Source organism: Alligator sinensis, unplaced genomic scaffold, assembly GCF_000455745.1.
Source record: "Alligator sinensis unplaced genomic scaffold, ASM45574v1 scaffold246_1, whole genome shotgun sequence".
NCBI classification, from domain to species: Eukaryota; Metazoa; Chordata; order Crocodylia; family Alligatoridae; genus Alligator; species Alligator sinensis.
The window spans coordinates 899,402-926,579 of NW_005842367.1; the positions used below are offsets into that span (position 1 = coordinate 899,402).

At 41.0% G+C, this 27,178-nt stretch overlaps 1 protein-coding gene across 7 annotated transcripts in view; it reads right to left on the minus strand.

Moving 5' to 3' along the window:
* WDR19 (WD repeat domain 19) overlaps positions 1-27,178 on the minus strand; it is a 90,164-nt gene that overhangs the window by 849 nt on the left and 62,137 nt on the right. For 5 of the 7 annotated variants that reach the window (XM_025210687.1, XM_025210686.1, XM_025210688.1 and 2 more), the window contains 11 exons: positions 24,451-24,575; positions 22,789-22,901; positions 20,009-20,077; positions 18,759-18,836; positions 11,009-11,105; positions 8,030-8,154; positions 7,264-7,345; positions 6,413-6,563; positions 5,160-5,283; positions 3,657-3,733; positions 2,320-2,450 (listed from right to left, as the gene is read on the minus strand). In XM_025210687.1, the coding sequence (XP_025066472.1) occupies positions 2,339-2,450; positions 3,657-3,733; positions 5,160-5,283; positions 6,413-6,563; positions 7,264-7,345; positions 8,030-8,154; positions 11,009-11,105; positions 18,759-18,836; positions 20,009-20,077; positions 22,789-22,901; positions 24,451-24,575 (1,153 nt within the window). In that variant the 3' untranslated portion in view covers positions 2,320-2,338. Of the gene's footprint in view, positions 1-2,319; positions 2,451-3,656; positions 3,734-5,159; positions 5,284-6,412; positions 6,564-7,263; positions 7,346-8,029; positions 8,155-11,008; positions 11,106-18,758; positions 18,837-20,008; positions 20,078-22,788; positions 22,902-24,450; positions 24,576-27,178 lie in introns of those variants that run through there. The other 2 variants (XM_014522540.2, XR_003095384.1) reach the window with 2 other exon arrangements.

Consider the following 27,178-nt stretch of genomic DNA (forward strand, 5'->3'; position numbering starts at 1 on the left):
ACAAGGTCGCCTCTCAACCTTCTCTTGCGGAGGCTGAAAAGGTCCAGTTTCTCTAGTCTCTCCTCATAGGGCTTGGTCTGCAAGCCCTTAACCATACGAGTGGCCCTTCTCTGGACCCTCTCCAGGTTGTCCGCATCCCTCTTGAAGTGCGGCGCCCAGAATTGCACGCAGTACTCCAACTGCGATCTGACCAGCGCCCGATAGAGGGGAAGTATCACCTCCTTGGATCTATTCGTCATGCATCTGCTGATGCACGATAAAGTGCCATTAGCTTTTCTGATGGCTTTGTCACACTGCCGACTCATGTTCATCTTGGAGTCCACTAGGACTCCAAGATCCTTTTCTACTTCTGTGCCACCCAGCAGGTCATTCCCTAGGCTGTAGGTGTGCTGGACATTTTTCCTCCCTAGGTGCAGCACTTTGCATTTCTCCATGTTGAACTGCATTCTGTTGTTTTCTGCCCACTTGTCCAACCTGTCCAGATCTGCTTGCAGCTGTTCCCTGCTCTCCGGCGTGTCCACTTCTCCCCATAGCTTTGTGTCATCTGCAAACTTGGACAGAGTACATTTCACTCCCTCGTCCAAGTCTCTGATGAAGACATTAAAGAGTATCGGTCCAAGGACCGAACCCTGCGGGACCCCACTGCCCACACCCTTCTAGGTTGAAACCGACCCATCCACCACGACTCTCTGGGTGCTAATGTGACTGGTTGCTTTCTGAACACACAAACCAAACTTTTTCAAGGTAACAGAAGGTGTAAACAGCATGTAGACACAGTAAGGATTGATGCTTAAAAAACAAAACCACAGCACTGTTGGGTAGACAGTCTTATTCAGTACCTTGTAAGTATACTTGATGCTGCTAGAAAACTGTTAATCTAGAACAGCTCTACTGCAACTAAAGCTACGCATAATTGTATGCAGTTCATGGTGACAGTTTAGAGAGTGCATTGAGAGAAGAGGTGGTGGTGGCCCCGGTTCCATAAACCTGAACATTTCAGACCAGCACTTGTCACTATAGATGAAAGCTTGAACCAAGAGTATAAACAGGTACTGTAAGTTTGTTTCTAATTCTTTCTTTAATGGCCCCATGGTAGTACTCTTAAGGCTGAATAGCGCTCCATAAATTCCCAGCTAAGATTAGCCTACAGTTTTGATACAATAGTTCACTCTTGCTTTTGAGTCTTCTAATGTAAGGAAAGGTAGACATTCTTACTGCTCAGCAGCTTTAGGGCCTCAAAAATCCCTGCTCAAGTTTCTGTTCATATCTTAGCATTAGTAGGAATCTGAAACTAGACACTGCTCCATCTGCTGCAAGGATCCTTGTGCAGAAGAAAGGGTGAGCACTTTTTTTTTTTTTTTACTGCCATCCACTAAAATGGCAACAGACCCAGGTTCATAGCACTCCTCCTCTGAGTTGGAGCAGGGATGTGAAGCCAGGCCGCCTGCTTCCCCTGAATGCTTTATCCACCACCCTACATAGTATCTCTATGACCCAGTGACTATTTTATGCCTGGTGCAAGTGCTTGAGCAGGAGAATGCTGTTTAGACCACCTCCAGGAGATGGAACCCTTGTTTAAACTCCAGGTTGAAGACCCTTCCAGCTGACTGCTCTTCCCAATGGACAAAAACCCACGTTTGTTTTTTTTTAAAGAAACGGCTAACCTGGCAGCTATAAGTTCCTACCCTCAAGCCCTGAGTAATGTCTTACCTTGAGAGGGATGGTGCTTGGTCCCTACCTGTCATCTTATGTTTCCTATGTACTAGCTTAGGTGGTTTTTTGCTCAGCTTGTGTCTTTGGTTTCTTCCAGTCTTATAAACTTAACTTTTCCCTGCAGGTTGTACTGGGAAGCAGGGCACCTAAAACTGTAGGCAGCTCTACATACTGTCTAATTTTGGCTGCTTGCAGACATTAACACCCCCCCCCCCCCCCCAAAAAAAAACAAAAACAAAAACCCACAAAAACCCCCCAAAACAAACCAACACCCACCCCCAGCTTGACCAGAAGTAGTAGTCTATAGAGATTGGGTGCTTTAGCGGGGCTTTCTGGTGCTTTTAGCTAAAGCTGATTCAATCAGCTACTAGATAAAAGCGCCAAAAAACCTCACTAAAGCGCCTGATCTATACAGATGTCAGGTGAGCTGGGTCCAATTAAGGCGCTGCCTCTTCGGGGCATTTGTGGGGCTTAGCACAGGAACGTGTTGAGTTTAAAGTAAAGCATTGGTTTGTGTTTTTGGGGGGTTTTTTACGTCTGCATCCATCCTACTTGAATATCTTCAAGGAGTTTATTTTGGAAGCAAAACAAATGCTGTAACATTACCTTACTTTGAATGAATTCATTACTCCATTTCTTCCAGCTTGAGGTATTGTGTACAGTCATTTATTTTCTTAAGATAAACAATATTAACTTTTTCTGAGCACATTGGACAGATGCTTTCACTCTGCAGCATGCTGTGTGAAAATAATTAAAGCATATGTTAAATCATACTCCTAATACTGTTTTCAAGCACAGACCTTTGGGCTTCCTTTAGGAATCAAGTGGTGAAATTCTACCCCTTATGTTCATAATTGCTCTTTCTGGCCATGCATGTAGGATTTTTCCCATGCAAAAATAACAGCTGTTCTATTAGTTGACTAGTTTTAAAGAAGGATTCCTTGAGGTTGCTCTGGCATGCACATGGTTCATACAAGTGGGGCCAACCTTTTTTGGCAGGAGTGCCACAAATTAGCTCGACACTCTCCCTTAGTGCCACTTCCATCCCCTTAAAAGCCAAATAGCTCTGATACTCAGTGCCCTGTTTTGGCACACTTTCACTGGGCAGATAGGCACTAGGAGCATTGTGGAGCTGAGGGAAGCAGCAAGTACTGGGTGACATTTTCCATTACAGGGCCTGCCTTCTCTGGGGTCTGAATAGGAGATTCTGCCCTTGCTGCCTACCTTTGCTAGATCATCTCCCTGCCCCAGAAGTGACCTCAATACAACACTATGCATTGCCCTGTTCTCCACTTGTAGCATGCCTTCACACAACCTTAGGAATGGACCAGAAGTAAACTGCTTTGGAGCAAGTGAATAAACAAGAAAGCTGCAGAACAAAGGATTGGGTCATCCTAGATCAGTGGTCTCCAACCTTTTTAAGTAGGAGATCACCTTTGGCATTTAAAAACAACCCAAGATCTACTGTGTGCTGCTGCTGCTCTCCTCCCCCCTGCCTGCCCCCACCCCCCAGGTAAGTCTGTGGGGAGGGAAGGCGTGGGGTAGATCAAGGCAGGGGGAGAAAAAATTATTTGGGGGCGTGCCTCCCCAGCAGGTAAGTCACACCTGGCTGAGGCCCCACTCAACTTACCCCTGCTCTTGCCTCTGCGGCACTGCCCCTCACTGTGGCAGCCTCAATCTAGCTCCTGCCCCTTCCTGCCCCCATGAACTGACCTACTGGGCTGGGGCATATGCGTTCATGAATGGGGGCATTCAGCCCCCTACCCCAGCCTCAGATTCCAAGATCTACTGCAAGAGGCTTCGAGATCTACTGGTGCATCAAGATCCACTGGTTGGTGACCACTGTCCTAGACCTCCAAAGGCAGGCTGCTCAGTGGTTTCAATGCTGGTAGGATGTACTATTTAAAAAAAATCCCTAAATCAGCAGAAAAGTTTCAACTTACTTTTTGAACTCTGAGTAGAGGGCAGGAAAGTCGCAATGCGGGCAGACTGTCCAGTCATCTTTTACCATATGCCGACCCTGGAAATAAACAATGAATCCTGATGGTAAGGCCAGACTGCCAGCTAATTAGCACTATGACTACACCGTTCACTGTGAAAGGTCTTACAGGAATCTTAATTCTAAATTGTCCAACACTAATGGACAGGTATCAAGCCATTAAAGTGGTTAGATTGTTAGAGATTAGATTACAGATGATAATTTGGATATGCTTGCATACAAATGACACTAGATTTTAAAGCTTTGAATAAGAGATGCAAGATTTCAATACTACTTATACCTTTTGCCCCCTTCTTAACTGAAGTACAGTGAAAGAAATTAATCATTTCATAAAAAAAAATCTTTCTAGCCAGCAGTTCTGTGCTGGGGTCCTTATATACTTTCTACCTTTTTTTTATGAAGAATATCACATTCAGTTGTCGGGGGTGTTTGTTGTAACTGTGTTCGTTTAAGGACATGGTTAGACAAGGTTCTTTGGGTAAACGTGGTATCTTTTATTAGACCAACTAAATAGTTGGAAAAAATTGTTCTTTGTAAGCTCTCAGGCACAAACACCCTTCTTCAGATTGTCAGTTGATAATAGATGCTGAGGACACAAGATGTGCAAGGCCTCAACTTCCATTCTCCCTTGCTGGAAGCCTTGCTCATAAGCTGTTTTGACTGAGACCACTCACTTTTTATGTACATTCAAATTTTAACAATTCCATAGAAAACTACTGCATACAACTGGAATTCTGCCAGTTTTGCTTAACTGTCCTAATTAAAAATACACTTAAGATCCCTTACTTACCCTAAAGTCTGTACAACTTCGTTCTTGTAAGTGTCAGCAACATAAAAATTAAATATTCATTGGGCCTGGAGAGCTTTGACTTCATAGGGCCTAAGTTACTCAACTAGGGAGACTTGGAGGAGGGGCAGGAGGAGTTCACTGCTCTGTTTCATATTAGATGCTCATTAAAGCAGAGATTGGAACCCACCCTTAGTTGAGCATCCCAGACACTCAGCTGTTGAGTTTTATACATTCCTTCCCTTCATCCCTCCCTCCCTTTGGCTGGGTGTTTCTGCGCAGAGACAAATTTGGGAGACCAGGCTCAATCTGGTAGAACCTTTCTGGCATTATGTGGGAACCCTTTGAATCCTCGAGTCTTGTGCACAAGCTTGGCATTTGTTGCTCAAGTCTGTTGAGACTTCAGTGATTCCAGAAGCAGAGGGTGCTGTGTGGGGGTGCATTTTGGACTTGGGTGCTTAAGTCTTTTTGTAGACACAGCCCTTAGCCTTTGTGTCCTTGCTTGAACAGTATCAGGGTAACAAACCTGCCTGAATCTATTGTACGGCAGAGGAATGTGACTGACCAAACAGTTCAATGTTTTAGAAAGAAAAAGGTCAATTCTGGATACAATGCTAAATACTGCAGACTACAATCTGTGTCACACTGAAGGCCACTTACAGTTGCAATGCAATATGGGGGGTTGTTTTTACAGCCAGGACAGAGCAGCTCACACTCAGGGAGCAGGAATTCACAGTATGGGCATGGTGTGGTTGGCTCTTCTGCCTCAGAAGTGTCTGGTCGTCTAGAAGTAAGAGATGGAGGTGAATGAAGTGCAAGAAAACATTCAAAACAACACTCATTTCTGGTAAAAAGCAAAAGCATCTTTTTTCTAAAGTTACATGTTATTCAATTATCAGTATTTCCCGTCATCCGTCTTTGTTATTGTCTATATTTTATAACTCTATATAATTCCAAGTTAGTTGATTTTTGAATTCTTAATCTTTTAAACTTTCTGATGATAAACTTTACATATGATATAAAAATTACTTGACCTTACCGAGTCAGGTATTTCAATCTGTGTACTTTTTAATCACCAGTTGAATACCTCAAAATAAATTTAACTCTAGCTAGAGTTAATTTTTGTTGCATTATAATGTCTATTCTTAGAGTTCTATTCCATGGGCTCTTTTTTGGGGAAATGTCTTGTGAGGTGAGGAATCCTCATCCAGACTCTAGGATAAAATATCTGAATTGCACTGCATATAAGACCTGTGATGGGGATTTTGTTTTTAAATCAGTTTTCCTAAATTACTCTGACTAAAGTGTATTCTGTTATGCAACATATAAAGAGAAGAGTGAATCAGTTTAACAGCATTTTCCAATGTTTAAGAGTAATTTATTTCACAGTTTACTAGGCATTTTCATTAAAGTATTTTTATTAGGTTAGCAGCAGTTAGGATTTCTACCTTTAAGTATATTCATCTTCACAGGGGCATTTTAATTGTATTGATCAGAGCGGTCAGGAAGTTCCTTCTCTAAGCCCAGGCAAAATATTGCCCTCGTAACACCCATCACGTACGTGTTATCTTCAGGAGGGGTTTCACGGGCTGGAGGTTTGTCAAAACTGAACTCTAGGCAACAAGGTGGTTTTTTTGTTTGTTTGTTTTGTTTTTTATAATGGCACCTAAAGGCAGCTTCCAACAAGCATGAACTACTATTCATTAACTAACACAGATTTTTGCCTGTAAGAATTAGTGGTAACTCAGGTCCTCAGTCTTCAGAAGAGTGGGAAGGGATTATACACCCTCTCAACCTGAAATAGGGATATAACATGAAAATACACAAACCCTGAAGAGGTTTTATAGAGAATATGTAACACTACAGGTAAAAGCTGGTGACCTGCCTGGAAAAAAAACCGGAGCATTACTTACCTGACCATCGCTTCAATTTTCTTTTTGTATTTCAGATCTATTTTATTGCGGTATTCAGGTCTCATCAGCATAGCAGCAAAACTGAAAGCTGAGTTTTTCAGTCCTGCCCTATGACACTCGATTACTGTTGAAGTCAGGATAGGGACAATGTCTGCAACAAAACAAAACAATGGGACATTTGCCATCAATGGTCATGCTAAAAGCCTTCACAGAGAGCAAGCAGGACTGAGAAGCTTTAAAAGGAAGGGCAGATAGAAAGGGTCCTTCCTCCCCCAGGTACACAACTTCACAACTTTGTAGAATTTACATTTTTCACATCACAGAAATTCTACTCATTGCTGTGCATGTTAGAGCTAACCATGTGACCTTGGGAATTACTTATTTGTGTCTCACGATAATGGTCAGGCAGAAGGCAGGGCAGAGTTGCATCTTAGAGACTATCCTTTTTAAGTGGGGGTGTCAAATTCATCTGGCCCTGAAGTCTGTGGGCCAGACTGGGCATATAGACCCCCCCCCCCCCTCTCCCCCAGCATACTGGATCCAGCGCCTGCTCCAATGAGTCTGGGACCTGCACTGCATGCAGCCTAAATTCTGGAGCAGCCAGAACTATCAGTACATATATCCACACACTCCACTATGTTATACCTACAACTTAACCCTTCACCTTCTTAACTGATACTGTGCCTGAAAAATACTTAACTAGCAGTGTTGCTCTCATTACTGTAAATCATAAGTCAAAGCAGCAGTCCTATAGCAGGGCAGTTTAAATTGACTGCACAGTTACAATGTCCTTTTGTGCATAAGTTTATTTTGTCTGATGCACTTACTATAGTTAATTGACTAGAACTCACGTGATGGGAACTTGCTGATGTTGTTGGCTACACGGATAAGCATACGTGCCCCCTTCATGTGATCACCACGTTTAACATGCATCTGAAAACGAACAATTGGGTATATTTATTGATTGACAACTACAGCATTTAAAGGTTCTGAAATGCAATGGATATGCAGAGAAAAGCAGGTTATAGTAGTCCAAGTTCCATCTAGCAGTTTTAAGTGAGATGTAGAGAGAGATTTTTATCTGAAACTAGTTGCATAAGATGCATAGGATCCTTGCAATAGGGCTCTCCTGAATAATCTGGAACATTTAGAACAATGATAGTAGGGTAAGAAACTGGTTGAACAAAACATTCCTTAATACTGTTACAGCCACCTCCCTTTTTTTTTAGCTGTAACAGAATAATGCTTTGCTTTGCCCATAATTTACATTGTTTATCTTTTATTCTCAACCATTTTTTCCTGGCTTATGTTTTAGAAAGAATCGGTCATTATAGAAAAATGTCTTACTAAAGATGCACATAAAGGGTAATTTTTAAAGTTGTTTGCAGGTTTTCAGTCATGTAACTACTTGACAATCCTATGCTAGAGTCAAAGTATTGAAATGACCAAAATGTGTGAACAGTTCACCTAAACTGTCACGTTCAGAAATGCTACATATGTATTCACTGTCCACAAATGCTAGTGTGTAATTTGTCTCTAAATAGGGCATTATATATACAGTTTACATAAATGTTACACAGGATTTGATTTATTAATAACGAATTTTCAGTTTATTACCTTTACTAAAATATAGCTATGAAGAATCATAAGGTTTGTAGCCATCTCAGAAGGAATTTTAATTTTCTGGGTTTTGAGCTCTGAGTACATACTGAAAAGAACATCATGTGCATTTCGATAGTTTCCTTTAAAATATGTTAAAAAAAAGTTAGCAGCAAAGGTTATTTTTCACAACAATGCTCTTATTACAGGAATAAAGTTAAACTTCATTGCAAGCTGTCAACTATAATCTTAGAACAGAAAATGTGCAAGTTAATTTGTACCTAAAAAATCACAAGCTAGCTCTTACTTGTCTGCCACAGTATCCTAATGATACAAGTCAGGTAACCGAACAGAAAAATCATTTGGATGAAGAAAGAATCCTGAAATAAAGGAACATATGAAGAAACAGCACAATGCATATACGCACATTGTGAATGTATATGTTGCTGTATCCCATTTCAAAAATAGGAAGTGTAGACCAAATATACAAAAAGTACTTGTAGGGCCTTATGTGGCTTTTCTTTGTTCTTAGACAACATTTCACTTATTTGTAGAAACAGTTGTGTAACTGGTCCACTTTTAAATATGTTTTGTTTAAACTTCAGTTTAATATACATCTTGTATATTTTCATTGTAGCTTGCCTAACTCGTACTGCTAGAAAACAAATTGCACATTTGATCAAATAAAGTTTAGGTACTAGATTCAGGGGCATGGCTGAATCTTAGGAAGAAAGGTCCTGAAGTCGTCATATTTCATTAAGCAAGGAAAGTAGATTTATCCCAAGGAGAAACCACCACTTTGTATATGTAGCCCACTGCTGGACCTGAGCCTTTCCAGCTAGAGCAGGATATATATAAATGCTAGTAACAATAATAATATCATTATTACACAAGATTAGCTTGGGGACTCTTTTAGCCCCACAGTCTGAAGAAACTGAAGATCATAATCAGTTTCACCTATAGCTTTTCTTTATCTTTCTATATCATTAAGCAATGGCCATGGTATGTTATTACCATTATATACAGATAAGCAGATTATCTATTGCATCCCTTATCAATTCACAATTTCTATATCTCATAAACTTTATCAGTCAAGCTGAAGTTGAAACAAATAAATAAAAGACATGGTTTGAAGCACCAACAACTGAAATCCTTATAAGCCTCTGAAGATAACAGGAAAATCAAACCACTCTCTAGAGGCAGTGCATTGATCTTGACAGAGAAAGGATCAAACCTGTATTTCTTGCATTTTGAAATATTATATAGAGAGATATCTATATTCAGATTTGAGGAAAGTGATGAATAGTTAAATTAAGCCTTTACATCTCTGCTTACATTATTTATGTGTTTTTCATTGCTATAGTGTACTGATTCTCGACAGGGTGCTGTGGCACCTTGAGACTTTCTCAAGGGTGCTGTGGGAGTGTCACACACTTGGCACTATTGGATGTGCAAATATGACTTACAAGATAAATCCAGAGTTCTTAACTATGAATCCATTGTATTAAAACCATATACTGTCCTGTTGTGGTCTTTCTCAATTCTTTGCAACAGAAGAATTGCTATATTGTTCTTCTGTAGTCAAAAAAACAAGTGAAAACTAAGAGTTGGCATTTTCTGAAGGGGGTCTAATGAGGGGAACTTGAGTCTAACAAGGTTGAGAAGTACTGCTGTAGTGCATTAGGAGATCTTGACCTCATGCTGCCAAGGGTTTGGGAGATTTTTTGCTAGCTCATTGAAGAGGCTAGAAACATTAACCTGTCTTGGCTATAACTGCCTAGTTGATCCCCAAGGCTGCTATTAAATATTTTTCTTAATTTACTTTAATGAAAAAAGGACATCTGTTTTAACACAGTTGCTTGGGCTACTACAGAGAGTACCTATTTTGCTTCTACACCATGGCCCCAGTTCATTAGTTCCCTTTATATTCAACAAAGCCACTTAGATTGGAAACGGACATCACCTTTGTGCCACTATAAAATTTGTGAAAACAAACAGGCATCCCTAATTTTCTGTCATGCCACAAATGCACAAATAATAAACTGAGCTGTTTTACTGTGGTGGACATGTGTTTGTTTATGGCAGAAGAGCAAGAAGCTGCCTACACTCTCTTGGTCAGGGGCTCTGTGGGCTTGAGGAGACCAGGCCTGCACACCCTGGGAATTCCTGGACAGGATTGGGCCCCTCAAGCCTTGGAAACTGCTTGCTTTGCTTTCTCTGGTTACCCAGACACCCTAGGGATCTCCAGGCATGTGTCTTTGTAAGCAGGGAAATTTGGTGTTTCACCCCGACAGAGGGCTTGTGTCTGCAAGGAGGGTGTCCCCACTTGCAGACATGCACCTGTGTGGAAGTACAGCAGTGACGTGTGCCAAGGAAAACTCCACAAGGGTACCCCTCTGCATTTACAGCTCATGCCAATAGCAGCGCAAATGCAGAGGGGGGACAGTCTATGGGGGGTTGTTTTGACTGTGCTGCACAGACTATGCCTGTTTCCAGCTTAAGAAAACAAGTAATGCCTGTCTCTTGGCTGTCTACCCGTTTAACAGCACATGACTTATTAACATGTATAATTCCCATTGAAATCAATAAGACTTTTTGTTTGTATGTTTTAAATTAGAAACTATCAACGGCTGCCATTAAAAGAAAAGCCTCCGTTATGGAGAAAAATAAAGTTCTAGGCAGTCTCCATTAATAAATCTGAAGAATGAACAAAAAGAAATGCTGAGTCTATCCAAGATTCCCCCCCGCCAAGTCTCACTTTGCAAAGTGCACCAAAATCCCCCATGAGGGCAATGTCACATTTAGAAATAAAATCTAGATTGAAGTGATTTTTTTTTTCTGCACATAAGACAGTCTTTCTAGGGCTAATCTATATTGTTCTGCGAGCACAATCCTTTTGAGCAATAGTATCCAAACCAATTGAGGGATGGAAAGTGAAAGCTATTTTCACACCAGTAAAAACTAAACCAGGCTAAAATGAGAGAGTGATTTACTTACCTGCCGATTGCTCTTCCCTGGCAATTATTATGGCAGTCCGGGCAGCTTCTCTGTATTGCTTTAGTGCCATGTACAAGCGGAATAGATACCTGGCATCCTTAATTAGAATGATACAAAATCATAATGCTGATGAAATCTGTAGTGGTATATCGTACCCTCTCCCCATTTCAAGCAAATACTGGAGACAGCTCAGATTTGTACTCGTCCATGGATTCTGTGGCTTAGCCATATACCATGGCTTAGCACTCAGTGCTCCCTCTGCTTTTGGTGCTAGACTAGCTTTCATGCTAATTGTTGGGGAAGCTTTGTCTGAAGAAATAAGTCACATGAAAGATGAGAAAATGCCCCTTTCTGAATAATAATAAAAAAAAAAAGTGATGAGAAAATGTTGAAGTTGGTCTTTGTTACAAGGAAAATCAACAAGATCTTCTAAAGACTCATTTCAGGAAAGAGAAATGGGACACTCTCAGAAATTCAAGTCTCAAAAGACCAATTATGATCAGATAGCCAGGCCCTCTACACAGAATGGGGAGGGCAGGTGGCCTAGAACAGAGATTCTCAACTTGCGGATCACAAGAATATATGAAAGTGTCATGAACAAATTTAAAAAATGGATTCTCGTTTAAAGAAGAAAAATGTGGGAAGCTGCAGGTTTTCCCTTGCAAGCTGGCAGAGTTCCAGTCTGCAAGGGGCTGCTTGGGGTTGGGGGAATGGTAAGAGGGTGATCAGGCAGGGGGCACTACATGCACATGCATGTGCACACATGCATGTGGCAGCCAGACAACATGGAAAGCAAATCCTGCAGCTCCCCACAGGCAAGTCTATGTGGTGGGGGCATAGGGACATGTAGGGAGGGATGGGGGGGTACATGCCTTCCCAGACTTATGCACCCACAGCAGGTATGGGGCTGTAGCCTAGCCAGACTGGCATGGGCAGAAGCCACCTTCGGAGCCTAGCAGGCAGGACCCAGTGTGGGTGGACCGAGTTGGGTGGTGAGACTTGTTGCTGCCACCACCGCTGGGACCCCTGTGCCAGCCATGCTGCTAGCAACATGAAAAGTAATGGATGGGGGCCCTAACCGCCTCCTGCTGCCAGCCGCTTGCCCTCTACCCTGCCACCACGGTCCAGTTGTGGCTGCCATTCCCCTCAGGCCACAGTTCTACTGTGAAGGGGATGTGGGGTGGCAGACAGCTCAGGCGGCCTGAAAGGAGCAGTGATGGTAGTGGCAGCCAGGCCATGGTAGAGGGGTAGAGCCACAGCCCAGCATACAAGCAGCTAACAGCAGCAGGAGATGAGGCAGCATGGCTCCCCTCCCCCATCTGTTACTCCTTGCACTGCTGGTGGCACAGCTGGTGCAGGGGTCTCAGTGGTGACAGCAGCAATGAGTCTTGCCTTCCCACATTGGGTCCTGCCTGCTGGACTGTGGATGTGGGTCCTGCCCATGCTGATCCAGCCAGGCTGCATCTCCATGCCTGCTGTGAGTCCATAGGCATGGGAGGGGCACATGCCCCCTGTGCCCCACACACACACCTCCAGCCTCATACACTGTGGGGCTGGAGGGTCAGAAGTGAGGGACACTAGCAGGGCTGGGGGTTGACAGTGAGGGGCACCAGCAGGGCCAGGGGGCTGTTTCCTACTTAAACTATTTACTGGGTTGGGATTGGCCCTTGATGTTTACAAATGGGTCTTGGTACAAAAGAGGTTGAGAACCACTGGCCTAGAAAGCAATTCAGGAAGCCCAGAGGTATGTGAAGTTACCCAGAGGAAATGCCAAGTGTAGAGGTGCAGTAGCAGACCTCCTGCCTCTTCGGAGGTGCCGGACTCACACTATCTACTCTGTGCGCACACACGTGTGTGTGGGGGTAGGGGGCAAGTGGGAGTGGGAGGAGATGGCTACCTAGGCATGAGCTCTCAAGAGCCAGCCAGGCAAGGGGGAAGTGATGGGGTAGGGGATGCATGCAGGAGAGCTAGCTTGGGTGGTGCAGTACAGGTGCAGTCCTCAGCTGCCCCTGCAGTGGTCCGCATGGGGCTGAACCCTGCCCACTCCCGCCTGGGGCAGCAAAACTGTGTGCGCTGGCCAGGGCCAGTGGGCACAGGTGACAGCTCAGTGCAGACTGCCCCATGCGGGAGTAGGTGGGGCTTGGTCCCATGCAGTGTACTGCAGGGGCAGCCGTGGGCCAGATCCCATCAACTGTCAGGTGCCCTCTGAGGGCCGGTTCCAATCAGTCAGTGGGCTGGATCTGGCCTGCGGGCCATGTTTTGCCTTCCCCTGCTCTAAGGTAACACCCTGCTCGGTCTTACTGTAGAAGATAGGTGGTAGACGATAACATGCAGCTTGAGATGTCAACCCCTTGGCATGAGTAAATCTAGGAAATCCCACCAAGAATGGACTAAGGGTAAAGAAGCAAAGTATACAAGATAGATTAAGGTTGGCTATCTTGGGTTTTGAATATTTCAAACATTTGTAACTAATTACTCTCAGTGCACTCATTTATTAATGCTGTAGTACTGCTGTCTAATAGCTAGTCTTTTTGAATGTTTGTTTAAAGCAACTGCGTATCTGCTACTGACCTTTAGATTCAACTAAGGAATTTTAGCTGAACTACTGACATGGTCAGTTCAATCTCCAGTGTCACAGAAAAGCATTCTAGCCACTAGGCCATAGGCTGCAGCACTGCCCAGAACACTCTCTACCTGCCCTTCTCTTCAAGCTGGCCCACTGAACAGGCAGGAGGCAAATGGAGGGTGTTACAGCTGAAACTGAACCAGTGGGGCAGAAACTATCCCAATGGTGTTTATTCAGCTTCAAGGTTGGGGAGGAGGGCTAGAATCTGGCTCACTCTTTGGGCAAGTGACTTACATGCTAGGCTAGCGTGTGCATGGTGGTGGTGGTGGGGTGACTCCCTTCTCCTCTGTTTTATTGCCAGCATGTGGAGGAACACCTCCATGACTGGAAACATAATCCCAAAAATGAGTGACAAAAATTGCCCTTATGTGGCTATGTAAGTTCCACTTAAGCACATGAAAATGAAACGTGGTTTAGCCCTATAATTCTTCAGTGGAAGGAGGAGACACATGAGTGAGTCATGACAGAAGTAATCAAAATGGGAGAGACTTGTATACAGAAAGAAATGTCAGCTGCCTTTCTTGACACTGTCTCGCTCTACAGAAAAAAGGACATTTAACGGACGTTGAAACTCAAGAAACGTAAAGCTAATGATAGGAAATACTATTTTGTTATAACATATGGAACTCAGTGCCATAAAGATCAACTCACAGTAATAGTCAAACAAGCATTAGATATTTTTCTGTATAACTAATTTTCCACAGCTATGTAAGATAGAACATGTGGGTTTAGAAGGGATAGAAACCTTCATGTATCAGGATGCAAACAAATCACTAAATGATTGGCATTAGGAAAAAAATTCCCTGATAATCAGGTTAATACATAATTGTCCACTATAGCATCTCTTACAACTTTCTCCATTACATTGCCTAACAACTGTCAGAAACAGGATGTATGTGTAGATGACCAGTTTTCTGAGCTGGTATGGCATCCCTTCTCTCTCAAACTGCATTGCAATCATTTAGATCTCTAACTGATCAAAATTGTGGCTACAAATAACTGAAGACACACAAAAACTTTAAAAATACAGGTCTTTGTGTTTTAATTTAATTGCATGAGCTTTTAGATAGGCTTTCTAAAAAATGTTAGAAAAAACAGCTCTAAATAAATCTCTCTCTCAAAGCATTGGGAAAGGCAGTTTTACCATACGATAGATGGTTGCTGTTTTTTATTCAAACACTGGAATAGAACTTCCATGTCAGGGTGACTTGTTTTCAATTTTTAAAACATTTTCCATTTATAAAAAAACAAAAACAGCAGAAGTTGGCTAATTAGCACCCATTGAGAAATCCATTAGAGAAAAAAGATAAACAATATTAAATGATGATACTGGATAATTTGAGTTTCACTTCTGAGGGTAACCATCCACATAGCTGTCTAACTTCTAAGTGGCCAGAGGCCACATGCACATTAAAAATAACTCCTGCACATCAAAATGAAAATTACAGTTTAATATTATATATAACAATATATTTAGTATTATAATATATTAGAACAGAACTATGGTGTAAAAAACATTTTTGATAGTAGCCAAGTCTTAATAATATAGCACCTCACAACACCCCTTTTAATTGTTTACTGAAAAGCTGTTGAGAGAATTATCTAGTTTTAAAATCATCGGAGAGAGGATTAGTACATTTCTGCTATCTGCTACTTCAATTACAGTCTTGCTTTCAGTGATATGACAATATTTCCAAGAAGCTATTCTAAAGAAATGCGACTCAGATTGGCTGAGAACTTCATATAGGCATTTGCTTCCATACTGTAGTGAAAGTAAAACTTAGTTGATTTTATTTTAAAAGTAGTAACTATGATTTGATAAAGTAAAATGATGTTACTCACTGAGAGAGACTATGGCAGATGGTGTAAAGCATTCAAAAAGAACAAGAGAGCTTTAAAATGAGGAAAAGAATGCCCTTCATTCATATGCAAATCAATGTTAAACATGGCAATGAGTGCATTTATATGCATTTATATAAAGTGGTACCATGGTTTCTAAAGCACCTTCCTAACTACTTCCTAAGCTTTTTCATAGTGCAGTCATATTCCATTACCCACCTATACCCTACCCAGAATGCCTGGCTGTAATTTATATAAAGGACAGAATGTGACCGATGTGACTGTTCATCTCCGTTTATCATTTGTATCCAGGAGGATTTACTTCCTCTCTGGGTAGAGAAATTTTGGTTTTTATCAGATTTCCCATTACGGTCCTTACAGCTCTTATCTCTTTAGGTCTCTGCGTCTTGATTCTGTTCTCTCCTGCATCTGCTCCCCTCAATGTTGATGTCATCGAAAGTAGATGACATCAAAGCAGTCCTCAACAAAAGACAGAGAAAATGCAGCTGCTCAAGGTGCACAGAGATGCTTTTACTCAGTTAAAAATGTTTAGCTGAATCTGACTCTAACGAATGGCACAGCAAACAGCCAAAGCTCCCTAGCCTCACTTCAGCTGCAAACTACAAGCCAGCAGGAGAAGGGAAGGGAGCATAGGCATCAACTTATTTTTGCCAAGGGGGCCTAAGATGATGGACATGTGGAAAGTTTTACGCATTTCAGATGACAGCCCTCTTCCTGAGGGGGGCAGGGCCCCCAGGTCCCCATGTACTTGGCATCTCTGGAAGGGGGAGCAGCCCTTTGCCACAATTGTATGCTGTCTGCATGATTGCCTAACTGTCCTCATAACAAAGAGCAGAATTTGTGAGCTTACAGTACTATGTTGTAACTAATACTGAGGAAGCCCTAAAGGATCTTGCTACTGCTGCTGCATGTGTGAGAGAACATGTTCCCTGTAGCTCAGGCACGGAGAGGCCCAGGGAACTGGAATGGCCCAAATCCTGCCTGCTTTTGATGACTCTGAAAAAGACCTCCTTGCCATGCTCCATTTCAGAACCCAGTACAGTAATACAGAAGGTGGACATGCTCTTTGCAGTGAACATGTTAACTTGTAAGTAACACCACAAGGAACAGATAAAATTCATCTCAGATGTGACACAGCAAACCTGAACTCCTACATTTTGTTCAAGTAGTGGGTGGTGCACACCCAGATGGGAGCAGACAATGATTGTATAGATTAAAAAAAGAGGATTTTACTTTTGAAAGAAGAGCAATTTGTCTTCTCTTGCCCCTTAAGCATAAAGGATACTACATTTTCTACCCACGCATATACAAGTACGACTGTACACATTGCTAACCAAGTGTATAAATGGAGTTACAAAAGAAATAGATTTCAAAAGGGGAAAATTAGAATAATCTAGCACCCTAATGGCAGCCGTTCCCAGCACGTCTCACTGTTTGAAGTCAGCAAAGTAAAAGTAGCAACCTTCTAAGAATGGGCAGATGCCCTCTCTAAAAGTAACTTAAAGGCTCCAAAAGAAGCCCTATTTGGATCCCTTTTGTATGAAGGACGTTGGCTGTAAAAGGGGGCATAGAATCATAGGACTGGAAGGTATCTCAAGAGTCATTTAAGTCCAACCCCCTGAACAAAAACAGAATGTGCTATTCTTAACTATTCCAAACAGATGGCTCTTGAAAATCTCCGAAGCAGGAGATTCCACAACTTCCCTAGGCAGCTTGTCCCATTGTCCTACTGCTATTATGGTTAGCAAGTGGTTTTTTTTTTAATGTAATCTAAACTATGGTGTGGTTTAGCTTAAATCCAATGCTTCATGTCCTTCCCACTGTGGCAAGGGAACAACTGTTCTCCCTTTTTTTTTTACAGCAGCCTTTCGAATATTTGAAAACTGCTATTAGGTCCCTACCTTAATCTGCTTTTCTCAAACCTAGACAATACCTAGTTCTCTTAACTTTTTCTTGTACAGTTTTCATTCCAAACCCTTTATCATCTTTGTCATTTGCTGCTTGATCCTGTCCAATTTTCTCTACATAATTCTGAAAATACAGGGCCCAGAACCGCAGACAATGCTCCAGGGAAGGCCTAACTGCTGAGAGTCATACTACCATCTCTTGTGCCCTGCATACAACACTTCTGCTAATGTAGCCTAAAACTGCATTTGCATTTTTTGTGATTGTCACCTTCTTAACTCACGTTAAGTCTGTGATCCACTATCATTCCCAGATTCTTCTTGGCAAAGTCACTGCTTGGTCTACTACTTGCTATTCTGAATTTGTGTGTCTAGTTTTTCTTCCCCTAAGTGCACAACATTAGTCTTTGCTCAATTTTATTTGGTTTATTTCATTATAATTCTTTTAATTTATCAAGAGCCTTTTGAACTCTAATCCTGTCCTCCAAAATGTTTGCAACCTTCCCTAGTTTTGCATCATCTGCATTTCTTGTCAGCTTCTCTTAAAAAACATGAAAAAAGGTCCAAAAGGATCCTGAAGGGAACTTCACATCAGTCACAATAAAAATAAACATCTGTATGATTTTATATTCTTAATGTTAAATAATTAACAATTCTCTATAGAAAGTATTCCATTAAAACTTTTCCTAGGTGTTTGCTTTTCTTTGGTTTTCTTTTCATCTTAGTTACTTGAAGTGACACCACACAGATCACATGTAGAACTGTACCATTCTAGCACAGCTTTATATAAGATGAAGTACAATCTGTGGCTACTTTATATAAGATGAAGTACAATCTGTGGAACCAGAACTTGTACCTGCAGATGGAAGCGACTCTTAAATAAATTATGTCAAATTTTAAGTTGTGTAATCCTATATAATGAAGTAAAAAAAAAAATAAAGGGACAGATATTTTAAAGAAGCTCAGTTCCTATTTAGGCAGCTAAATCAAATACCCAGATTCTCAAATTATGTCACTGGCAAGCAGCTTCCAGTATTCCACATCTCAGAGATGCTTAGTGCTGACCACTTCTGTGGATGTGATCATTAATTTAAGTTCCTTTAAGGAACATAAGCAGAAGCCCAGCTATTCTGAAAATCTGGCTTCAAAGTGTGCGTGCTAAGTGCTTTAGAAAAATCTGTTCAGCACTATATTTCTATCTAAAAAGACGTTCAACATCTACTGAAAGCTACAAAAAACAATAAACCATATCAAACCAAATCAGTAAAACCCCACTAAATTCTCAAACCACCCCAAACCCCAAATATGTCATCCTGTAGCACAGAAATTTGAGAAAGTATTAGAATGACAAATGTAGTACCTTGGGCATGCCATCACTCTCCCCTATAAGGTAATCTATCAGTTGGTTGGTCAGAGCTTCATCTTTTGCCTGCCCCACCTATTAAATGAAGACAGGAAAAATGTCAGTGCATAATACATGAAATATGGGGGAAAGGAATTAGATTTCCTCATATAAAAAATTGAATTTAAGTATATTTAAAAATGTGTTATCAGTCTTGTGTGTTTTAATTGTATTAAACTGGGTAACACATTGGGTTGACTCACTACTGTTTGATATGCCATATTTCATGTCTAAACATGTTATGAGAGTCCTTAATCAATAGTGTGACATGGTTTACAGCTGCATCTACCATATTCTAAATATGAACACAATCTATTGCATGAAACTGTAGAATCAAGCGGCGGGGGCTGCCTTTGCCTCCTCAGGAACAGATAAGGTATGGGGCAGGGCAGTTAGTGGAAAGAGCCAGGGAACAGCAGGGTTAGATCCTGACCCTGCAGCTCTTACCTGGCACCAGCTAGACCAGGGGTTCTCAAGGCTCTCTCCATATCTTTTCTCAGTTTAAATTTTAGCTTAGTGACTCTCAACTGGCATGCATGAAATTTAGAAAAGTTATGGAAGGGGTACCTTAAGGCTAAAAATGTTGAGAACCATTGCATCAGGGCTAAAAATGTTGATAACCGTCACTATGGTAGAGGCACTGAGTTCTTGAAAAGAGGCTAAATCACTGGTTCTCAAATGGGGCACAAGACCCTTTCAGGGGCGCTGTGGCAGCCAGATGGAAATGTTCCATATGCCTCATGTGTATCTACATCAGGAACGGCTGCATTTGCTTTTGCCTGCATTCAGATTATGTAATAAACCTAAAGCAGGCAGAAGTACCGAGTCCTGCTGCAGCCCTTCCCTGTTCAGCCCCCCCATGCTCCTGCAAATATGCTACTACAGTGCACTGCGCAGGTCAAACTGCCCTATATGCTTTTGTTTCTGGGAGAAGTGTGAGGCAGGGTCCAGACTAAGAAGAGCTGCAGCAAGAGCAGGTGCTCCCACCTGCTTCTGGCTTATCTAGCAATGCATGAGACACAAACAGTAGTTCCACTTGGTGGTGGTAGCATACTGTAGTGTTGAGAACCACAAAGAAGCAGACACAGCAAAACAGTGGTTCTCAACTGGGGTGACACCAAATTTTAAAAAAAGTTATGGAGAAGTGCCCTGAATCTAAAAAGGCTGAGAATCACTGGGCTAAATATTCAATTTCTGAGGTTTCTTACCGTTTCAATTGCCATTTCTATAGCCATATTATCTTCTGTGCTTGGGCTTTTCAGAAAATGCTTTAGTGCCTGTAACAAAATAGAAATATAGAATTATAATTGAGATAAACAATATGATATTTCAAGAGGCGTAATTCAGAAGTTTTTTTACTGTGGGGGGTAGCAACAGCTGGGCCAGCAGCGGCTGATACTCTTGCGGCCCCTCTCAGTTGATGATTAGGGCTGGTGCCCTGATCATCCTCCCCTACTTACACTACTGGGTATTTCCAATTTTGTCCATTAGATTTTTAAATCACCTGGTTTCTATCATTAGACATAACAGCTGAACATGGATTTCTGTATAATCTATACAAGATTTTGCTCAAGTGTGTTTATAAAGGTTTAGGGCCAGATCCAAAAAAGGAAAGGACTTGGGTTCCTAGGATTGTCCAAACTGCAATCCTGAAAATTCCCACTCAATTGCTGCTTAAACTGTATGGATGACTCACTTTTACTTTGAAACTCCCCACGCAACTACTGTATAGTTGTGTCTCTGGGCATGTCCTGAATTTCCAAATTTTGACAGGGGTGAGCACCTTGGTTCCTAGCTCTGGCTCAAACCCAAATGAGATCCAGAAATTAGGCATTCCTCTGTCTAAATCCTCCAAGAAGTCTAATCCAGTAGGTTTTCTTAGGCTCAGGCTCTTCAAAAAATGCAGTTGTAGCATCTATTTTCTTTTTAAACATACCTGGGAGGATGCCAATGCCAATAATCGCCATTTATACAGTGGCTTAGTGGTTAGTACAACTCTCCTGGGAAGTGGGTGGGGTTTTTTGCCCCCCTCAGCCTGATCCTCAGGTCCACATCTCAAAAAAGTACCTTAATCATCAGGCTGAAGGCTAACTGGGAAGAGGGAGGTGGAAGAAAACTCTCTCCAATCCTACTGCTAAAGCTACTGCACTGTAGTAAAGAATTTAAAATTCACTGGATAAGTGAGTAGCTCAAGTCTGTATCCTAGCAGTTAGGGTATTCACCTTCACAAAATTCTTATTGGATGGTGCTGGTCCTTGCTTCTAGGAGGCTTTACTATTTTTTTAGGATACCTTCTTTTCTAACATACAACATGCCCCAGAATATAATACAGACCTTATTTTTGAAAGGCAGAATGAAGTAAAAAAAGATTTTTTCTAGAGTTGTGGCTACATAGAACAGGAACAGATCCTAGCCTTCAGCTGAGGGAGTCACCCTCCCTTTCCTGCTTAACTAAGCTGAAATCCTGCTTAACTGCTCCTGAAGACCAGTCTCTGTGGGTGGGCTTTAATTTTGAAAAGAGCTATACAGTCTCCAAGGCTATGAAACAAGAGGAGAGAGAGATCAAGAGCAGCCAGAAAAAGCAAAATAGCCATATGAAAGGTTACCTTGATTAGCGGAATGTTAAGACCATAGGAAAGGAGAGAAGTCAGAGGAACAATAAGCCATAAAGTCAACTCACTCACTCAGTTGCCTGAATAGTAATGCAACAGCTGCTACACCATGAAACAAAAAAATCAAGGCAGGGTGCTTTCACTCAGGCAGAAAATCAAGCCCCCCACTTAACATATACACCCCAAATTTGGGGGGCTGATTTTGGGAGAAAAGGTGCATGTTGTAGGTGAAAAAATATACTACTCTTCTAGGAAGGAGGAGAGGTGTTTTTGAAACTCCTCAGGTAGAAGAGGAAACTGAATATCCAAGTCTCCTCCTTTTTGGGCAAGTGATCCAGCTATACATGTTTTATATAAAAACACCCTAATAGCCTCACTCTCTTCCCATTACTCCTTGTCTAGCTCCTCTTTTAGCTTCTGGTGCTGGATGGTTATAATCTACAAAGTATAAACATACTCTGCTTTTTTCCCCCAGCAGTTTATGGGTAGCAGGGGCTACGTGTGCATTCTGGTGTGGTCACCCTTACTGGCCATTTCCACCCTTGAATCAATATATTATACTTCAGGTTTATAAGAAACTGTTTAAAGGCTTTCATCATGTGCTCAACATTATATACCTTTATGCCATTAATGTATATTTCTTTATCCTTCCCATGTGTTGGGGATTACTTGTTTTTTTTCTCCTCAGTTTTTCTTTTTAGCGGCACAGACCAATTAACACTTTAGTCATGGCACAACTATTCCCAGCTCATACAATCAGCAATGAGTTTAGGAACTGTTTTTAAAGGCATTACAAAGTGGGAGCAATGGTCAGTGCAGAATGCTCCCTTACCAGCCCACTAAAAGCAATGGTCACCTAATGATGCCAGCGACAGCATTTCATAATTGCAGCACTCAGTGGGTTTATAAAGCCAATAGTATACTTAATAATAATCAACTGACTGATTCTATTTATATCGCAGGCAATGGGAAATGTGCTGATATGCATACTCTTTCCTATAATAATACTATGTTATAGTTTGCTACCATATTGCATAGATTAATGCATATTTTTATATCCAAGTATTCATCGGACATACAAATAAATTATAAGCGCGTTCTAATTACGTATTCATGTAATTCTTAGAGGAATATGTGTTTGAAGCTTCTAGTGCTGTAAATAAGAGTTACCACTGAGTGTACATCTAGCACACAATATTTATTATTTTTTACCCATTGGAAAAACATTTCAGTTTTATTTTAAGTCGTATTTTCTGCTACTAGACAAAAGCTAAAAAGGCTCCCTTTTTCTTCTGATCTGTAGGAAGCCTCTGTTTTGCACAATTGTTTCTAGAGACATTTAAAAACTGTTGCAGTTTTACTATTTAAATACTAACCCGTGAATACTGACCACACAGCAAAAAGAACTTTCCTGCCTGGAAATGCTTCTTTTCTCCCTCAAAGTATAGTGCAATACTTTGATAATCTTCGTTGGTAGTGTTCTCAGAGCCTGCAACAGATGGATAATTGGAGTAACAGAATTTTTATTGTGAAACCAGGTCTCTAGAGTCTATGAAAGGGTAAATTCCACACTTTACAATTTTAGCTTTTACTACTGTAGCAGGCTGCAAGGCCCAGGAGTTGCAGCCCAGCAGCAGGTAGACAAAAGTGACTGGTCAGCTGGTAAGGAGAACTGACTGGCCAAAGGAAGTTAAACAGGTGCCTGGAAGGGAAGCTAAGGGAGGGAGAAGGAGAGAGAGGGCAGGCTGACTGAAGGATGAGCACCATGCCAGAGCTGCCTCCCTCCCAGGATCTGGGAAAAGACCCAGAGGTTCGGTTTATGTTTGCTGTATACCTGTACTCATTTTGTTACTGTGGAGAAGACATATTTGTTTATTTGAATTAGAAGACTTGGTTTGTTTTCTCCAGAGAAGAGCTCTCCAGGTATGCAATAAAGGGACTGGTTTTGATGAGAAAAGGGCTCCTGAGTCTGCCTCAGGGAGCGTCACCCCCTACAGGGTGCTCAAATGAAGAAGGTCCAGTTGGACTTCCGACTAGATGCATTTTATACAGTTTCCATTTTGTACAGTTCCCAGTTCCTTAATTTTTGATTAAGGACTGATGACTTTGTGAAGCACCTCATACTAACATTATGGTATAAAACTTATGCGAGGACCTTTATCCTTTAACAGACAGAGTAAACCAGAGGCATAACCATGATCTAATTCCAGGAGTTATTCCATGCCCTTGTGGAACCAATAAAATAGATCACCTAACAATAATAATCAAAGAGATTATTATCTGCATTACTGAAGTACTTAATGTATGAGTATGGCCACACTACAGCGGCTATATCGCTTCTCAGCCCCTTGAAGGCTCAGATCAAGTGAAGATAACTAACTAACTGGGCAACTTGGGTACTGGAAGCCATCCATCCTCAACAAGCGAGTTAAATCTACCTTGTACACCAGGACCAATTATGCTAGGCAGTGGACAAATACAGATTTAAGAAATGGCTTTACAAATCCAAGACATCAGTTGCAGCACAAACAGCTTAACTGTTATCAAGGTTATTTGGTTTGTTTGTTTTTATAGTTATCTGATAAAGGCAGTTTCTAGGGATATACATGATGGAAGATATGTATGAAATAATTTAGCAGGTGTTTTGGGGAGGGATGGGGGGGAAGTGTTCCCAAGTATGTGGAGCACTATGGCAGCAAGAACAAACAAAATAAAATGTTTGGAAATACAACAAGTGGCCAGTGGTAGAGGATCATGCCATGGGCTAACGGGAGTGGATGGATGAGAGGCCATCACAGACAAGACCCAGACATAGCTTGGACACGAGGACTTAGAGAACAGTCCAAGTCAAAACGATGCCCAGGTTATGGGTCGCAGACACAATTCCTAAATACCATCATCCTCCTTCCTGAGAATAAAAGATAAGGATCTGGAGATGTGAAGATGTCTAGTTTAACACTATTACTACAAATTTCTCTAAGCTATACATCATAAATGGGCTATAAATTACTGAAAACTATGAAACTAGAATAACTCACTGATGATGTCAGCATAAATTTCCATCTTGTTGTGCTGCTGAGCCAGTGTGAAAGCTTCGTTATTGCACTTTGACATGACCAGAAACTGGATGGCAGAACCATAGTCACCCAGCTGCAGAAAGAATCTAAAACCGAACAAATTAGTGCTTTTGTTGAACCATACATGAACACTTCAGAATTTTTCCAGAGAAAATATGCCCTGTGCAATAGATGTGTGGATTTTAAAAAAAAATTAAACAATTCAACTATTTAAATTAATGATTTTTTAAAAAGAAAACTATTTAAAATTAAATTTGAAACTTAGAACCTCCATTATGACCTAAACTTATTATGATATGATTTAAAGTAATTAAAAAATATTTAAGAAATAGATATTTGCTATCCAAGATCTAAAAAGAAAAACAAAACCAAAAACCAAAAAACCTCAAGCCACTGAATTAGGGTAAATCAATAGCTAAATAAGCACACTGAGTCAATGATAAACAGCTGTTACCCTTTTGTAGTTATAAAGGGATATATTTATTCAGTTTAGTTCAGTTCAATAATAATCAAATCAAAGATGAGTAACCAATTTGGACTTGAAAAAGCACAAGACTATTTTATTTTCCAATTTACAAACAAAAAATATGTAACAGGCTGAGTTTTGTTTGTTTTAAAACCTTGAATACAATGTTGACCATTAATAATAATTTCAATTCACTTTTATTTAATAAAATCAGTTAAAAGGAAAGCATGTTATGGCTTTTTATCTATCATATTTAACTAATAAATAATTTCAAAATTCTTTTTTTTTGCATTTTTAACTGAATAGCAATTTCCATCCAAAAGCAACTTGACATAAATGATGAATTCAAAAAAATCAGTCATTTAGTAAATAACCTAATTACCATTTTCTAACAAAATAGAAAAAATAAGAATCTGAATAAACACATATTAAGCTATATAACTGTAAATGAGTGTTTAGTGTACCCTCCCAGTTAGCAAAAAGAAATGTCATATTTAAAGTAAATGAAATATATAGTTGCAGATCAACGTTATCATTTTTTAGCCAAATTACTAAGATGTACAAGTGTAAAACAAGATTAGAAATGATGATTTTAATACAATTTTCTTGCTTGCTGATTTAAATCATGATTGATATTGATTATTAAAATCACTGTGTTTTAAATAAATTCATTCTGTACTGAGGGGCTACATATTTATTTTTCTAAACATTCTAGAAGGCTGCTCATAGCTTACCTATGACCTTAGGTGAAATACACACGTACATAATATCAAATTAGTTTCTGGACAGTACTATGGAATAGAAGAATTTTCTATTTTAAGCCTGCTTGATTAAAGATGCCTAAAGAATTATTGCCATTGGGGTAATTTTTTTCTGTTTATCTAGGTCTAGAAAGTTTCGTGACAGTTTGATGCTTTTAGATTTGAAATATTTTAAAGAGATTCAAATGTAAAAAGTGTTTTTCAGGGTTTGTTTGTTTGTTTTACTTAAAATGCTTCCAAAACTTTTTTTGTCATTGATTCTTAGGAAAGGCTACTGCCTGAGAGCATTTGTCTGCTGCTGTTTCTTCTACTTTAAAAACAAGTGATGTTCCAGATTATATCTATTTAAAAATGCAGGTCTCAACAGAGATCAATGGGTAGAGCTCAGGAGCAATCACATCCCCATGGTAGTCACCCGAGGAAGGTTCTGGGGATTACTGGATCCACAGAATCACACACTTGTGGTTCCCATAGCACTCCTCTTGGTCTGTCCTCAGAGGAAACTTCCACACCAGCCTCACACTCATTGCTGTACTGCCTAGATCCATTAAATACAGATGGTACAAATACAATCCATTTGGCAGCTCAACTGATAAACATGTTGTGCAGCCCTTTACTAGGCTTACATGGTGCAGGTAGACGTAGATATGCACTGTTATTCAGCAGCGCGGGTGAATGTCACCTGTCAGTATGCACATTGAACCTAACTGACTAGCCCTAGCTAAGGCCCTTCAGAAAGCTCCAAATGTTTTAATGTGAGCACTTTTGAGGCTTAAACAAACACATTAAAAGCCCTTAGCAAGCACTTAAACCTTTCCTTACCACAAGCAAAAATGCTATGAAAGACTGTACTACATTCTTGGTTATTACAAATCTTTACCAAGATTTTGCTCCTGTTATGTTGTGGGTGCTCCATAAATAGGACCTGGTTTAAATCATGGGCCCAGCTCATGGTATGGCAGCTCCTTTAATCTTAGAGTTCCCCTTGTGTGCCCCGCCCCCCGCACTGCTGATTGGTGGAAGGAGCCCTCAGCCCCGCCACTTGCCCCTGATGGCCAGGAGGCAAAAACCGTGGCATATGTAAAACCACGGTTTTTGCTTCCTGGTCATCAGGGGCAAGTGTCAAGCAGTGGGACTGACAGGCCCATCTGCCAATCAGGTGTGGGGGGGGTGGGGGGGGGGGGAGAAATACATGCGGGAACTCCAAGATTAAAGGAGGTTCTGTGCTGCAAACTGTGTTCGCAATTTGAACTAGGCCCTACCCATAAATGAATTAATACACCCCCCCACCCAATACTATCAATCCCTACCACAAGGTAATATATGGATCATGGAATATAGTAACAAAACATAAGGATAATAGATGTGACAAAGTGACTGAGGGGACTGTGCCTAACATCAAGGGTGTTAAACAAATGGCCTGTGGGCGAGATGCTGTCTGTAGAGCTGCTCTATCCAGCCT